General features: G+C 41.7%; 1 protein-coding gene across 1 annotated transcript in view; it reads left to right on the plus strand.

Moving 5' to 3' along the window:
• The window catches only part of plekhb1 (pleckstrin homology domain containing B1), a 186,903-nt gene extending 170,861 nt beyond the window's left edge, over window positions 1–16,042 (plus strand). Inside the window, exons 5-6 of the mRNA XM_063054912.1 lie at window positions 9,075–9,177; window positions 15,713–16,042. Coding sequence (XP_062910982.1) covers window positions 9,075–9,177; window positions 15,713–15,849 — 240 coding nt within the window. The 3' untranslated portion in view covers window positions 15,850–16,042. The remainder of the gene's footprint in view (window positions 1–9,074; window positions 9,178–15,712) is intronic.
• The last annotated feature ends 260 nt before the right edge of the window (window positions 16,043–16,302 follow it).

Consider the following 16,302-nt stretch of genomic DNA (forward strand, 5'->3'; position numbering starts at 1 on the left):
GTCGGGACAGTGACAGGAATCTTCACAAACTCCCGCAGCCTCTGATGGTCCTGTGATTTCAGTCTCTGAGGCTGACGTGAGGGCATCCTTCAGGAGGGTGGACCAATGGAATGTACCTGGCCGAGTACCAAAGACCTGTACCGATCAACTCTCTGGAGTGTTCACTGATACCTTTAACTTCTCACTTCAGCAGTCTGAGCTATCCACCTGCTTCATCAGGTTTCAATCATACCAATGTCTGAGAAGAATGTGGTAACCTGCGTCAATGACTATCGTCCAGTAGCACTTACACTCACTGTGATGAAGTGCTTTGGGAGATTGGTGATGAAACACATCATCTCCTGCCTAAGAAGTGACTTGGATCCACTCCAGTTTGCCTACTGGCACAACAGGTCAGCAACAGATGCCATTTCATTGGTTCTTGACTTAATCCAAGAATATCAAGACAGTGAAGATGCATATGTTAGAGCGCTCTTCACAGCCTACAGCTCGGTATTCAATACGATCATCCCCTCTAAACTCATCAATAAGCTTCAAGTCCTGGGCCTCAATACCTCCTTATGCAATTGGATCCTCAATTTCCTCACTTGCAGACCCCAGTCAGTTCAAATTGGCAACAACATCTCCTCCACAGTCTCCATCAGCAGAGGTGAACCACAAAGCTGTATGCTGTGCTTTCTGCTCTACTTGTTTTCTGCTTATGGTTGTGAGGCTGAGCACAATTCCCATGCCATATTTAAGTCTGCCGATGACACTACAGTCGTTGGCCAAATCAAAGGTGGTGACAAATCAGCATATAGGAGGGAGATTGAAAATCTGGCTGAGTGATGCCACAACAACCACCTCTCACTCAATGTCAAAAAGACCAAGGAGATGATTATTAACTTCAGGAGGAAGAAACGAGATTTACGACCCAATCGTCATCGAGATATCAGAGATGGAGAATTTCTCAGTATCATCATTTCAGAGGTTCTGTCCTGGGCCCAGCACGTAAGTGCCATTAAAAGAAAGCACAGCAGCACCTCTACTTTCTCAGAGGTTTATGAATATTCCGCATGACATCTGAAACTTTGAAAAACTTCTTTAGATGTGTGGTGGAGAGTATATTATCTGATTGTATCACTGCCTGGAATGGAAACACCAATGCCCTAAATGGAAAGTCCTACAAAAAGTAGTAGACGTGGCCCAGTTCATCATGGGTAAAGTTTTCCCTACCCCATTGAGCACAACTACATGGAGCGCTCTCACAGGAGAGCACCATCCATCATCAAGAATCCCCACTGCCCTAGCCATGCTCTCTTCACACTACTGCATCAAGAAGAAGGTATAAGAGGCTCAGGACTCACACCATCAGGACCTGCTGAAAGGTCTTGGCCCAAAATTGTACTCTTTTCCATAGAGGCTGCGTGGCCTGCTGAGTTCCAACAGCATTTTGTGTGTGTTGCAAGGACTTTTAAGAGACTCACATGGATGATAGAAAAATGAAAGGCTATGTAGGAGGGAAGGGTAGATTTGAGAGTAGGTTAAATGGTCAGCACAACATAATGGGCTGAAGGGCCTGCACTGTTCTGTAATGTTCTATGTTTACATTCTTTCTAAAGTTCTAACTATTAAGATGCTTTATTTTCAGCAAGGGACATGAACCTACATCCATTTTTCTGCTCCCCCAACTTATTAATGCAAATAAGTTAGTGAAGTTGACATTGGAACATTTTATTTATTTATTTATTGAGATACAGTGTGGAATACTGCCTCCGAACCATGTCGCCCAGCAATCCCCGATTTAATCCTGCCCTATGACGGCGTAATTCACAATGACCAATTAACCTACCAACCGGTTTTTGGTTTTTGGTGGACTCCCTTTCCCATGCTGTCGAAGTCAACTGATGCCCAATAGTTGAACAGTATATTGAATTACTGTATACACAATTTTTATAAGAAAAGATCAAAAAAAATCGAAGTCTATTTTAGCGCAAAGTGATCATAGTGTTGCTAAATTATAGTGATTCATGTTGTGCAGGTTGGCTCAATAACCAACTGGCTGAAGAGAAGTAGCTGCTCTTCAACCTGATGTGTGACTTGCAATTCACCCTGGATCCCATGCACCTTAATCAAGCTGCCATGAGGTACCTTATCAAGTGCCTTACTAAAGTCCATGTAGGTAACATCAATTGCCTTGTCCCCAGCAAGCTCTTCTGTCGCCTTCTCAAAAACACGATCAAATTTGTAAGGCATGCACAAGGCCATACTGACTTTCTCTAAGCAAGCCAAGCCTTTTCAAATGCACAAAGATCCTATCCTTCGGTGTCCTCTCCAAAAGCTTCCCTGTCACTGACATGAAGTTCAATGGCCTTTTGTTTCATGGATTATCCCTATTTTCCTGCTGGAACAAAGGCACAACATTTAGTACTCTCCAGCTGTCTGGGTCCTTGCCTGCTGCTAGTGAGGACACAAAGGCCTTTGTCAAAGTTTCAGTTATCTTCTCACTTGCTTCTTTCAAGATTCTGGGATATATGCTGATGCTGTTGGCCAAAAAGAACTACAATCTACAAATCAGCGAGCAGGAATGAGGCAAGGGTAGTGGAAACAAACAAAGGGAAAGTCTTTGTTCTTGCCATATGATCACAGGAACGGAGGTGGCCATTTTGTGAGTCTGTTCTTGCAGCCGGCATTCTGTGAACTGTTTGATGAACCTGTTCTTGCTCAGGGATAACTTAATCAGAGGGAATGAACGTGGGCACAATGAGTGTTTTTGCTGATGATCTGTTAAGTTTGAGATCATTTTCAGATACTGGTTTGAACCAGTCTGAGTTGGAAGTAACAAAAGACATTACCTAGGGCACAAGTCTGGGTGAAAGAGCCATAAGGTAATACTGCTTGTAGCCTTGGACAAGATCCAATGAGAAGCTGAGATGTTCAAATGAGCTTGAACTAATAAGATTGAAACATCACAGATTGACCTGATAAGGAATAGGATAGCAATGGAAGATTTTGGCAGCACAGACAGCGACGACTCTGTGGAGACAATCATCACAGAAGTGGATAACCCTACTTCGGAAACATGGAGACTACTTTGGGATCAAGAAGAATGCCTGGCCAGCATAGACTTCTTTTCCTTAGTGTTACTTTTTTATTCTTTGACTGTTCATGGAGAGCTGGGGAAACCTAGTGGGTGTACACACAGGTAAATAGGGTGTAAATTTATGTGCCAATAAGCGTACTTATCAGCAAATACAGATATTCTCTGTGCCTAACTGATCTTTATCATTGAAGGCTAATACTTACAACAATGCCATCAGACCTTGGGAAATGATCCACATTAATGCTTTTCAGAACACCTAGCACTACCTCCTACTTAACCCCAAAATGTTACAGCACATTAGTGTGCCCCATTTTGCCTTCACTATGCTACAAACCCTTCTCAGTAAAACTGACGTTATTTAATTGAATTGACTTTATTTCTTACATCCTTCACATACATGAGTAAAAATCTTTACCTTTTGTCTCCATCTAAATGTGCAATGTGCAAATTATAGTAACCTGTAATATAGTATAGAAATACAATTGTATCAGCATGAATTAATCAGTCTGATGGCCTGGTGGAAGAAGCTGTCCCGGAGCCTGTTGGTCCTGGCTTTCATGCTGCGGTTCTTTTTCTCGGATGGTAGCAGCTGGAACAGTTTGTGGTTGGGGTGACTTGGGTCCCCAATGATCCTTCGGGCTCTTTCACTATTTCAGCCATTTGCTCTGACTCCAAGGATAAATTCCCCCCTTTTAGCCTCTCTCTAGTGCAGGGTTTACACAGACCCCTTGCTTAATGGTATTGGACCGTGGCATAAAAAATGGGAACCCCTTCCCTAGTGGGAGATCATCATTGGTGCCACAAAATTACCAGACAATATTACGCAAGCAGTAAAATGAATCTCAAGGTAGTATATGGTAATGTATACATACTTTGACAATAACGTTACTTGGAACTTTGAGTATCCTGACTGCTTGCAGCATAGTCAAGTGCGGCAAATTCAAATGCGCAGGAGGCTAAGAAGCTGCAGAGAGTTATAAACTCAGCTCAAAATATCACAGCTACATGCCTCCCCACTATCAGGAATATGTACATGAGGCACTGCCTCAACAGTGCAACATCTATCATCAAATAATCCCCATTATCTGGGCCATACTGTCTTCTTGAAACTACTGTTGGGCAGGAGGTACTGAAACATCAACCATTCATCTCTTGAATCAACCTCCACAACTCTAAACATTACCTCACTATACCAACACAATGACCACTTTGCACTGCAAAGAACTCTGTTTATCCTTGTAAAAAATATGTATAATTTATGTTTTTCTTCTGAATGATGTGCATCTGATGCTATTTGCCTGTGATGTTGCTGCAAGTATGTTCTTCACTGCACCTGTGCATGCATGTACTTGTGTACATGATAATAAACTTGTCTTTGTACTAATCTGCTTTATTTGCTGATGCGTTACAAATAGAATTCAACATTGTGAAATCATCAGCTGAACATGTCCACTTCGGTCCTTAAGAAAGAAGGTCATTGATGAACTGATTAGCTTGGTTGGGTTGAGGATGTCCAGGGATTGGGATACTTGGCCTCTATCAATCATTTTCCTTCAAGTCAAGAGCCTCTCCAAATATCAGAATGTTTTTCCTTGGATGCCCATTGCATTCAGTATTACCAGGGCACTTTGATGCCACATTCAGCCAAATGTTATCCTAATGTCAATGGCAATCACTCTCCTTTCACTTCTGGAACTCAGCTTTTGGAGCGGGGCTGTGGTCTGGGAAGGAGTGGCCTTAGCAAAGGGGAAGTTGTGCTCTATTGTTTCTTTTTTTGACACTTGACAACACCTTCCATCACTTTACAGTTACATTTTTGTAATCGAATTGAAACTACTAGGCTAGAGTTGCAACTAGTCCTGGAACACTGTTTTTTCAGAACTACAACTGGGATGTTGTCCAGTCCCATTGCCTTTGCTCCATCCAGTGCTTTCAGCTGTTTCTTGGTATCATGTGGAGTGAATTGTACTGATGCTAACTGGCTCCTGAGATAGGCAGAAGCTGAAGTGGACCTTTGACCCAATATGGCCATGAATATTTCTCCCTAGTCCTTAGTCCTCACAAGCTAGGCCCAGATATCCCTGAGTTCTTGGAATCCCTTGCTTAACTGTCCACCATTGTACACTTCTAAATTTGGCAATATTGCAGAACTTCGATCTGATCTGTTGGCTGTGAGATTGCTTAGAGCTATCCATTACGTGCTGGTTTTAATGTATAGCGTGTACATAGCTCTGTGTTATACTTCACTAGGTTGGTTCTCAGTTTTAGGTTATCCGGGTGCTGCTCCCAGCAATCCCTTCTGCTCTTCCCTGTGAACCAGGGCTCAATCGTCTTCCCTTGACCACTTTTAGTTTGAGATGGCAGGGGCTGGAGATACTGTCATCAGTAACTTCAGGGGATGACATGCTTTGATAATAATGGTGATGTGAAGGAGATGTGGGCTAGAAGGTCACAAATTATGGTAATGTCCATGTCCATTGATGTTCCAGAGCCCTTCATGAGGGTATGTTTTGTTTTATGTTACCAAATTGAGTATTCTAAATGAGAAAGACTCCAACCCATAGTATCACATAACACAGTAGATGTGCCCTCAGTGTGAAGACAGGACTTCGTCTCCACAAAGCATGTGCCATGGTCACTTCTATTGTTGCTATCATTGATAGACCTATCTGGCACAGATAGGGAGAAGACCTTCTTGTGTATTATGTTAGCTGTTCCTGGTGGCTAATCTGGAATGCTGCCCAAACCTTGCAGTTCAATGTGTTTGGCATTGAGTTGCTTGGTACAGAATATTCATCTTTGTTCCTCCTGGTGATGAAATGGTAGCATCAATGAAACTTTAGAAAAAGGTTTTCTATTTACTTTCTTGGGTGTCCCAACTCACCTTAGAATTCATCATCATCGTACCCATCATGTGCCATGTCGTATGATGTGGGCGATCAATGTCTATTGACCATGATTGTTCTTGGCAAATTCTGCAGAAATGGTTTGCCATTGCCTTCTTCTGCACAGTGTCTTTACAAGATGTGTGACCACAGCCATTATCAATACTCTTCGGAGATTGTCTGCCTGGTATCAGTGGTCACATAAACCAAGACTTGTGACATACACCAGCTGCTCATACGACCATCCACCACCTGCTCCCATGGCTTCACATGACCCTGATCGTGGAGCTAAGCAGGTAATACCAAGGGTGACCTGCAGGCTTGCGGAGGGAAGAAGCACCTTACACCTCCTTTGGTAAAGACCTATCTCCACCCTGCCACCCAACCTTAGAGTTATAGCCACAAAAATACTTAAGCCATAAGGATTGAAAAGTAAACAAATGGAAGGCAAGACAAAAGTAAAATCTACGTAATAATAAAGGACCTTGAACTGAAAAATTGCATTTACAGCCAGTCAGAGCATATATTGCTATCTTCCTCCAGAAATATTCACAAGTTCTGCTACTTGTATTAGAAGCATCTTCATCATCATCATCAGGTGCCATGCCCAGTTTGAGCTTTGACTGCCATGGCCCACACACTCCTGTTTCGGGTCAAGTGGATCAATTCATTGGTATTCATTTCCAATTCTCTGGCTGCTGTCTCCATCATCAATTGTCTTTGTCTTCCTCTTGCTTTCTTCCCTTCAATTTTTCCCATAATTACCATGCATTCTAACTCTTCTTTCCTAATCACATGTCCAATGAAGTTATGATGCCTTTTCATGCTCTCATACATTATTTCTCTTTCTGTGTTTGCTATGTTCATGACATCCTCGTTAGATATTCGTTTCATCCATGATATTCTTTGCATCCTCCTCAAAAACCACATTTTTGCTGCTACAATTCGTTTCCTCATGTTACTAGATATCGTCCAACATTCTGAGCCATATAACATAACTGGATAAACATAACATTTCAGTACTCTGAGGCAGGTTGTCATGCCTAGTTTAGTATTGGTCAGTATACTCTTCATTCTCGTAAAGGTGTCTTTTGCCATCCCTATTCTTCTTTTGATGTCCATGTCGCACCTGCCATCTGATGTCACCCAGCTTCCTAAGTAGCAAAAGTTCTTTACTTGTTTTATGTCTTCCCCATTTATTCTCAGCCTGCAGATAGGATTCTCCTTCTTTTTGGATATCACTATACATTCTGTCTTTTTGCAATTGATAGATAGACCCATTTTTGCACTTTCTTCAACAATTATATCAATTAAGTTTTGTAGTTCTTCCTCCGTACTTGCAATTAACACAGTGTCATCTGCATATCTGAAATTATTGATGTTTCACCGCCAACTTTGATTCCCAAGATGTCTCTTATTTTTTGTAATATTGTTTCACTGTACACATTAAATAAATCAGGGAAGAAAACATACTCTTGTCTAATGCCTCTCTTGATTTTCGTAAACTGACTCACTTCTCCATCTATTCTTACAGTGGCAGTTTGTTCCCAGTACAGATTTCTGATTAGGTGGAGGTCTTTCGAATCTAGACCTAGAGTTTGCTGTAATATTTCAAATAACTTATTGTGCTTCACTTTATCAAATGTTTTTGTGTAGTTGATAAAACAAACGAACAAATCTTTTTGCACTTGAATAGCTCGTTCTGATAGTATCCTTAACATCAATATTGCGTTTCTTGTACCTTTGTCTTTCACAAAACCACATTGTTCTTTACCTATTTCAGCTTGTATCTTCCTTTTAGCTCTTGTCATCAAAATTCTTAGAAGTATCTTGGTGATATGACTCATTAAACTTATGGTCCTATGTAATTCACATTCTATTGCTCCAGCTTTCTTAGGAAGACTGATAAATACTGATTTTTTTCATCTCTTCTAGTATTATATCCAGTCTCATAAATGTCATTGGTTAAATCAGTACGTTTTTCAATTCCATAATCTTCAAGGGCAATTACTAGATAGCTGCCTATCCTTTCTTCATCTTATTTATTGCCTTACGAACTTCAGATTTTAAAATACTTGGACCTTCAATTTTTTTTCTTAATTTCTGGTTTTTCTCCTCAATCGTCTTCAAACAATTCCTGAATATACTCAGTCCATCTGTTCATAATCTCATCTTTTTCCATGATAATGGTACTCTTTGCTTTCAAACATCCACCTGAAGAACAGAGGAGCTTTTTACCAGAGATATTCTTGATTTGTTGACGTAACCTTTTTGGATCAGTAATAGGGATCCTTTCTATTCGCCCACATTCCTGGTTTGACCATTCTTCTTTGGCTTTTTCACATAAGCTTTTAACTTTTTTATCTAAGGACTTATATTCTATTGGATTCGCTTTCTTCCGTCTCCTTTCTTCCATTAGATTTTTGATTTCATCTGTCATCCATTTATTCTTCGTGCTTTTTTCTTTTTTAGGAATCACTGACTTTGCTGATTCTACCAAGGCATCCTTTAGAGAGTTAAATTTCATTTCTACATGATTGCTATCATCTTCAACAGATTCTATTTCTAGACTTTGAAATCTATTCCTTACTTCAATTGTAAATTTTTGTCTTAAGTTTTCTTCTTTAATTAATTGCAAGTAGTCAAGGGATTGTTCAGGTATTTGCTTCTTTAGTCTTTTAAGTTTTACTTTTACATGACATATTACTGGGTTAAGGTCACTATTACAGTCTGCACCTGGATATGTTTTGCATTGAGTCTAAATCTTTGGTTCATAGTAATAAAGTCAATTTGATTTCTAGTGTTATCACCTTTCCAGGTCCACAAGCGACTTGGATGGTTTTTAAAGTAGGTATTCATAATGACCTGATTATTTATCTTGCACCATTCTACCCATTAGAAACAGGTAAGTTAAAAAGACAGTAATTTGCACCTTGTCTTTTAAGCTCCATAACTCAATCAATACATTTAACTACTGCTTAGTATCAGCAGGTAATCATTTTGACCCTGTATGTAATAATTGCATGTAGTCTCTGAAGATAAAATGTCTCTTGGTCTTTTTGCATTGTAAAGCTCACTAATGTTTAATAAATTATTCTGTTTACAAGGTATCTGTGTATGATCCTGCTGATGATCATTATCAAACCATTGCTCCAAATGCGTTTAACACCATCTACATCAATCCAAGGAACTGCGCCTATCAGTATCCAGGTACATCATTTAAAGTCCTGTTACACAACTTGACATAATTTGTTGTCAAACATCAGTCAATTGATTTAAGTTTCCAAGTACTTATAGTATTTAATCATTTTGATAACTTGATGTTCTCCTGCTTCAAGCAGACTCAATGGTCTGAATGGCCTGGCTCTGCTCTTATGTCATATAGTCTTTTTCTAATAAGCAGGCATAATCTTGTGATATTATCTGCATCTTTACTGCTTGCTGATATTGATTTCACATACAATGGCAAAATTAGTGTAAGTAGAGGTAGCCAATTTCAAGCAACTGCAACTCAGTCCTGGTATTGTGCTCTGTGGATGAATCTAAGTATCTTTGCAGAATAAAAGCTACCACACTCATTTGCTTGACACATATCTTGAAAATGTTAATTTTCCATGACTACCTTTAACTTGAGGTGCCTGGATTAGAGACTTTGTAAATAGCATTTTAGGGTGTGAACCTTATCTGTTAGCACTCAGTAACATGGGGAGTTCTACAGATGCTGGAAATCCAAAGCAACAGATACAAAAAAGCTGGAGGAGCTCAGCAGGTCAGGCAACATCCATGGAAATAAATAAACAGTTAACGTTTCAGGCCAAGACACTTCTTCAGGACTGGAAAGAAAAGGGGAAGATGCAGAATAAAAAGATGGGGGAAGAGCAGGGAGGATAGCTGGAAGGTGATGGGTTGAAGCCAGGTGGTAGGAAAGGTAAAGGGCTGGAGAGGAAGAAATCTGATAGGAGAGGAGAGTGGACCATAGGAAAAAGGGAAGGAGGAAGGGAACCAGGGAAAGAGATAAGAGGCCAGGGTGGGGAATAGAAAAAGAGAGGAGGATGGGGCATTTTTTTTTACTGGAAGGAGAAATTGATTTTAATGCCATCAGGTTGGAGACTACCCAGACAGAATACAAGGTATTGCTCCTCCACCCTGGGGGCGACCTCATTTTGGCACAAGAGGAGGCCGTAGCCATGTCAGAATGGGAATGGGAATTGAAATTAGAATGTTTAGCCACTGGGAAGTTTCGCTTTAGATGGATAGAGCAGAGGTGCCCAACGAAACGGTCACCCAATTTATGACAAGTCTCACCATTGTAGAGGAGACTGCATCAGGAGCACTGGATACAATAGTTGACCCCAGAAGTTTTGCAGATCTCACCTGGGAGGACTGTTTGGGGCCCTGAGTGGAGGTGAGGGAGGAAGTGCATGGGCACGTGTAGCACTTAGGCCGCTTGTAGGGATAAGAGGCAGGAGGGAGATTAGTGGGGAGGGATGAATGAACAAGGGAATCACGGAGGGAGTGATCCCTGTGAAAAGTGGAGGGGTTAGTAAAGATGCTACTACTACTTCTACTAATAATAATAATAATAAATACTTTATTGATCCCGAGTGGGAAATTCTTTTGTTATAGCAGCACATTTAAAAACACACTTAGCAGTGTGCAGACTTAACTAATAATAATGCACAGAATAATAATAATTTACCAATATGCAATAATAACGTACAAAATAATAAAGCGGAGACTATTGTTTTATGATGTGTGGTCTCCTGTCGCACAGAGACGAACTGTTGTATATGCTTATTGTATTTGGTAGGAAAGATTTTCTGTAACAATCCTTGTGACAGCAGAGCTGAATGAGCCTGTTTGAAAGGGTGCTTTGCTGCTTATTCAGTAGGTCATGGGGAGGATGTGGCAGATTGTTCCTAATGGATAACAGTTTGTTTGGTGATCTCCTCTCCACCACTAACTCAAAAGAGTCCGGGTTGTAGCCAAGGACGGATCCAGCCCTTTACTTACTTGATAGTAGAATCCCTCCGGAGATGGCGGAAGTTGCAGAGCCTGATGTCTTGGATGAAGAGGCCCATGGGGTGGTAGGCATGGACCTATCACTGTTAAGGTGGTGGGAAGATGGGATGAGTATGGATGTTAAGGAAATGGAGGAGATCTGGGTGACGACAGCATCAATGGCAGAGGAAGGGAAAGCCTGTTCTTTGAAGAAGGAAGACATTTCTGATGTCCTGCAAAGGAAAGCAGCATCCTGGGAAAAGATGCGGCAGAAACAAGGGAATTGAGAAAAGGGAATAGCATTTTTGTATGGGACAGAATTGGAAGAGGTATAGTCAAGATAACTGTGATTGTTTTGTTGCCAGATCTTTTCCATACAATGCCATGGATGTCAATTGAGCAATGAGGAAGAGTTAGTTAGCAATCTTGTTGTGCGAGGCCCCTTGGGTAAGAGTGACCATAATACAGTGGAATTCTTCATTAATATGGAGAGTGATATAGTTAATTCAGAAACAAGGGTTCTGAATTTAAAGAAGGGTAACTTTGAAGGTATGAGACGTGAACTAGCTAAGATAGACAGGCAAATGATATTTAAAGGGTTGACGGTGGATATGCAATAGCAAGCATTTAAAGATCGCATGGATGAACTACAATTGTTCATCCCAGTTTGGCAAAAGAATAAACCAGGGAAGGTAGTGCACCCATGGCTGACAAGGGAAATTAGGGATAGTATCAATTCCAAAGAAGTAGCATACGAATTAGCCAGAGAAAGTGGCTCACCTGAGGACTGGGAGAAATTCAGAGTCCAGCAGAGGAGGACAAAGGGCTTAATTAGGAAAGGGAAAAAAGATTATGGGAGAAGGCTGGCAGGGAACATAAAAACTGACTATAAAAGCTTTTAGAGATATGTGAAAAGAAAAAGATTGGTTAAGACAAATGTAGGTCCCTTACAGTCAGAAACAGGTGAATTGATCATGGGGAACAAGGACATGGCAAACCACTTGAATAACTACTTTGGTTCTGTCTTCACTAAGGAGGACATAAATAATCTTCCAGAAATAGTAGGGGACTGAGGGTCTAGTGAGATGGAGGAACTGAGAGAAATACATGTTAGTAGGGAAGTGGTGTTAGGTAAATTGAGGGGATTGAAGGCAGATAAATCCCCAGGGCCACATGGTCTGCATCCCAGAGTGCTTAAGGAAGTAGCCCAAGAAATAGTGGACGCATTAGTGATAATTTTTCAAAATTCTTTAGATTCTGGATTAGTTCCTGAGGGTTGGAGGGTGGCTAATGTAACCTCACTTTTTAAAAAAGGAGGGAGAGAGAAACCGGGGAATTATAGACCGGTAAGCCTGACATAGGTGGAGGGGAAAATGCTGGAGTCAATTATCAAAGATGTGATAACAGCACATTTGGAAAGCGGTGGAATCATCAGACAAAGTCAGCATGGATTTGTGAAAGGAAAATCATGTCTGACGAATCTCATAGAATTTTTTGAGGATGTAACTAGTAGAGTGGATGAGGGAGAACCAGTGGATGTGGTATATTTGGATTTTCAAAAGGCTTTTGACAAGGTCCCACACAGGAGATTAGTGTGCAAACTTAAAGCACACAGTATTGGGGGTATGGTATTGATGTGGATAGAGAATTGGTTGGCAGACAGGAAGCAAAGAGTGGGAATAAACGGGACCTTTTCAAAATGGCAGGCAGTGACTAGTGGAGTACCGCAAGGCTCAGTGCTGGGACCCCAGTTGTTTACAATATATATTAATGACTTGGATGAGGGAATTAAATGCAGCATCTCCAAGTTTGCCGATGACACGAAGCTGGGCGGCAGTGTTAGCTGTGAGGAGGATGCTAAGAGGATGCAGGGTGACTTGGATAGGTTAGGTGAGTGGGCAAATTCATGGCAGATGCAATTTAATGTGGATAAATGTGAGGTTATCCACTTTGGTGGCAAGAACAGGAAAACAGATTATTATCTGAATGGTGGCCGATTAGGAAAAGGGAAGGTGCAACAAGACCTGGGTGTCATTGTACTCCAGTCATTGAAAGTGGGCATGCAGGTACAGCAGGTGGTGAAAACGACGAATGGTGTGCTGGCATTCATAGCAAGAGGATTTGAGTACAGGAGCAGGGAGGTACTACTGCAGTTGTACAAGGCCTTGGTGAGATCACGCCTAGAGCATTGTGTGCAGTTTTGGTCCCCTAATCTGAGGAAAGACATTCTTGCCATAGAGGGAGTACAAAGAAGGTTCACCAGATTGATTCCTGGGATGGAAGGACTTTCATATGATGAAAGACTGGATCGACTAGGCTTATACTCTCTGGAATTTAGAAGATTGAGGGGGGATCTGATTGAAACGTATAAAATTCTAAAGGGATTGGACAGGCTAGATGCAGGAAGATTGTTCCCGATGTTGGGGAAGTCCAGAACGAGGGGTCACAGTTTGAGGATAAAGGGGAAGCCTTTTAGGACCGAGATGAGGAAAAACTTCTTCACACAGAGAGTGGTGAATCCGTGGAATTCTCTGCTACAGGAAACAGTTGAGGCCAGTCCATTGGCTATATTTAAGAGGGAGTTAGATATGGCCGTTGTGGCTAAAGGGATCAGGGGGTATGGAGAGAAGACAGGTATATGGATCTGAGTTGGATGATCAGCCATGATCGTACTGAATGGCGGTGCAGGCTCGAAGGGTCGAATGGCCTTCTCCTGAACCTATTTTCTATGTTTCTATGTTTCTATGTAATGTAAATCCTAAAACTGTATTTCTAATATGCATCTAATATTATTGTTAACTGGCATTCATTGGCAGAAGAATACAAATGCAGAGAATTATGCAGCAATTATATACAACACTAACCAAACAGATTCTGCAGAAACTGGAAATCTTGAGCAACATAGTAGGAACTCAGCAGGTCAGGCAGCATCTATGGAAGGGAATAAACAGTTCACATTTCAGGCTAAGACCCTTCATCGGGACTGGAAAGGAACTGGGAAGCAGCCAGAATAAGAAGGTGGGGTGGTGGCGGAGGGGGGGAGGTGGTAAAGGGAAGAAATACAAGCTGACAGGTGATGGATGAAGCAAGCTGAGGGGGAAGGTGGGTGGCTGGGGGAGGGGAGATGAGGTGAGAAGGTGGGAGGTGACAAGTGGAAAGGATAAAGAGCTGAAGACGAATTCTGATAGGAGAGGAGAGTGGCCTATGGGAGAAAGGGAAGAAGGAGGGGCAGGAGGGAAAGAAAGGGGGAAGGTGAGGAGAAGAGGGAAGCCAGAATGGCGAATGGAAAAAGAGAGAAGGGGGAAGAGGAGAAATCATTGGAAGTTAGAGAAATCGATGTTCATGCGATCAGGTTGGAGGCTACCCGGATGGATTATGAGGTGTCGCTCCTCCAACTTGAGTGTGTCTCATTGTGGTATGTAGGGAGCCATGGAATGGAAATGGGAAGATGAATTAAAATGGATTTCCTGGTTACTGTATCCAGTGCCCCCGGTCCTGCCTCCTCTACATCAGCAAAAGCCAACGGAAATTGGGGGACCATTTCGCCAAGCACCTTTGCTTCACCTTTCACAGCAGGCAGGATTTCCCTGTGCCCACCCACTGGGTTGGGGGGGGATAGGAAGGGGTTAATTTTGCTGTTTGTTGTTTGTGTCTTGTTGTATGTTGGCTGCATGTTGTCCTGCAGAACGTTGTAGTCATGCTATGTTGGCACTGGGCTTACACTTGTGGGCAGCCACCATTGTATCCTTAGACTGTTAACACAAACAAAGCACTTCAATGTGTATTTCACTGTACATTTAACTAATAAATGAAAACCGGGGTCCATGAGCCAGTCCTCACTGAGGGATCAGGAATGGAAAAGATCAGCAACTTTAAATTCTTCGGTGTTATCGTTTCCGAGGCCCTGTCCCAGGCCCAGCACTTGGGTCCAATTACGAAGAAAGCACAGCAGTGCTTCTGTTTCCTTCGGAGTTTGCAAAGATTGGGCATGTCATCAGAAACTTTGACAAACTTCTATAGATGTGCGGTGGAGAGTATATTGACTGGCAGCACCACGGACTGGCATGGAAACACCAATGTCCTTGAAAGGAAAATCCTGCAAGAAGTGGATGCAGCCCAGTCCATCACAGGTAAAGCCCTCCCCACCATATGGAGCGCTGTCACAGAAAAGCTCCACCACCCTGACCATGCTCTCTTCTCGCTGTTGCCATCAGGAAGAAGGTACAGGAGCCTCAGGATTCACACCACCAGGTTCAGGAACAGTTATTACCCCTCAACCATCAGGCACTTGAACCAGTTCGGATAACTCCACTCAGCCCACAACCTATGGAGTCACTTCTAAGGACTCATCATCTCACGTTCTCAATATTTATTGTTTATTTACTATTTTTTTCCTTTTTGTATCTGCACAGTTTGTTGTATTTTGCACATTGGGTGCTTGTCCTTACTGTTGGATGCAGTCATTCGTTAATTCCATTGTGTTTCTTAGATTTTCTGAGTATGCCCACAAGAAAACAAATCTCAGGGTTGTGTATGGTGATGTGTATGCACTTTAGTAATAGATTTACTTTGAACTTTTGAATCTTGTAGTGCCAGGAGAACACAAACTGGTTCATGTCAATATTCAAACAAGGCATCTACTTGATGAAGCAAGGCCAATGGTTATCTAATCTATTGGAAAATAGTGAGAGGCAGAGGCCATGTTATAATTATGCATTAACAATCCGTGTCTCCTTTTTTTTAGGAACAAGGATGACAGGTGTGTGTTTTCATCCGGATCCCTGTGGCACCACAGGAGGACAGATTGCACTGGGGATGCTTGCTGGGGTTATCACAGGCACTGTGCTGAGATCACTTATGTGGGCACCGTGTTGGTTCTGAAGTGATGTTGCTGTTAAAGCAATAACGTGCAATGCTGGGCAAGTTTAAAGGACTTTAGTTACACAAGTTTAGTACCTTGGGCATAATTAGAAATTAAATAATTAGTCGGCACTTTGGTTCCAAATCAAAATAAAAAAACTAAATTCCTAATGTAGAATAGGAAAAATTAAGTTTTGTGTACAATTTTGTGTAGTGTATTCAACACATGTTGCAAATAAAGCATATCCTTAGCTTCACTTTCTTTGGTTAAACTATGAGTAGCCACTTTTTTTTGAGCTATTTGATATTCTAAGACAATGTCACATTACCAATTTATTTCGAACTCCTCCTCCCACCACCGAGTGCTGTGGTCCAACTTTGACTAAGAAGGTTGATGGCTTCTTAAAGCACTTGAGCCTGACCTCAGAAGGAGGTTTGGGCCACACACACAAAATGCAGGAGGGATTCAGCAGG

This window comes from Mobula hypostoma, chromosome 7 (assembly GCF_963921235.1).
Source record: "Mobula hypostoma chromosome 7, sMobHyp1.1, whole genome shotgun sequence".
Classification (NCBI taxonomy): domain Eukaryota; kingdom Metazoa; phylum Chordata; class Chondrichthyes; order Myliobatiformes; family Myliobatidae; genus Mobula; species Mobula hypostoma.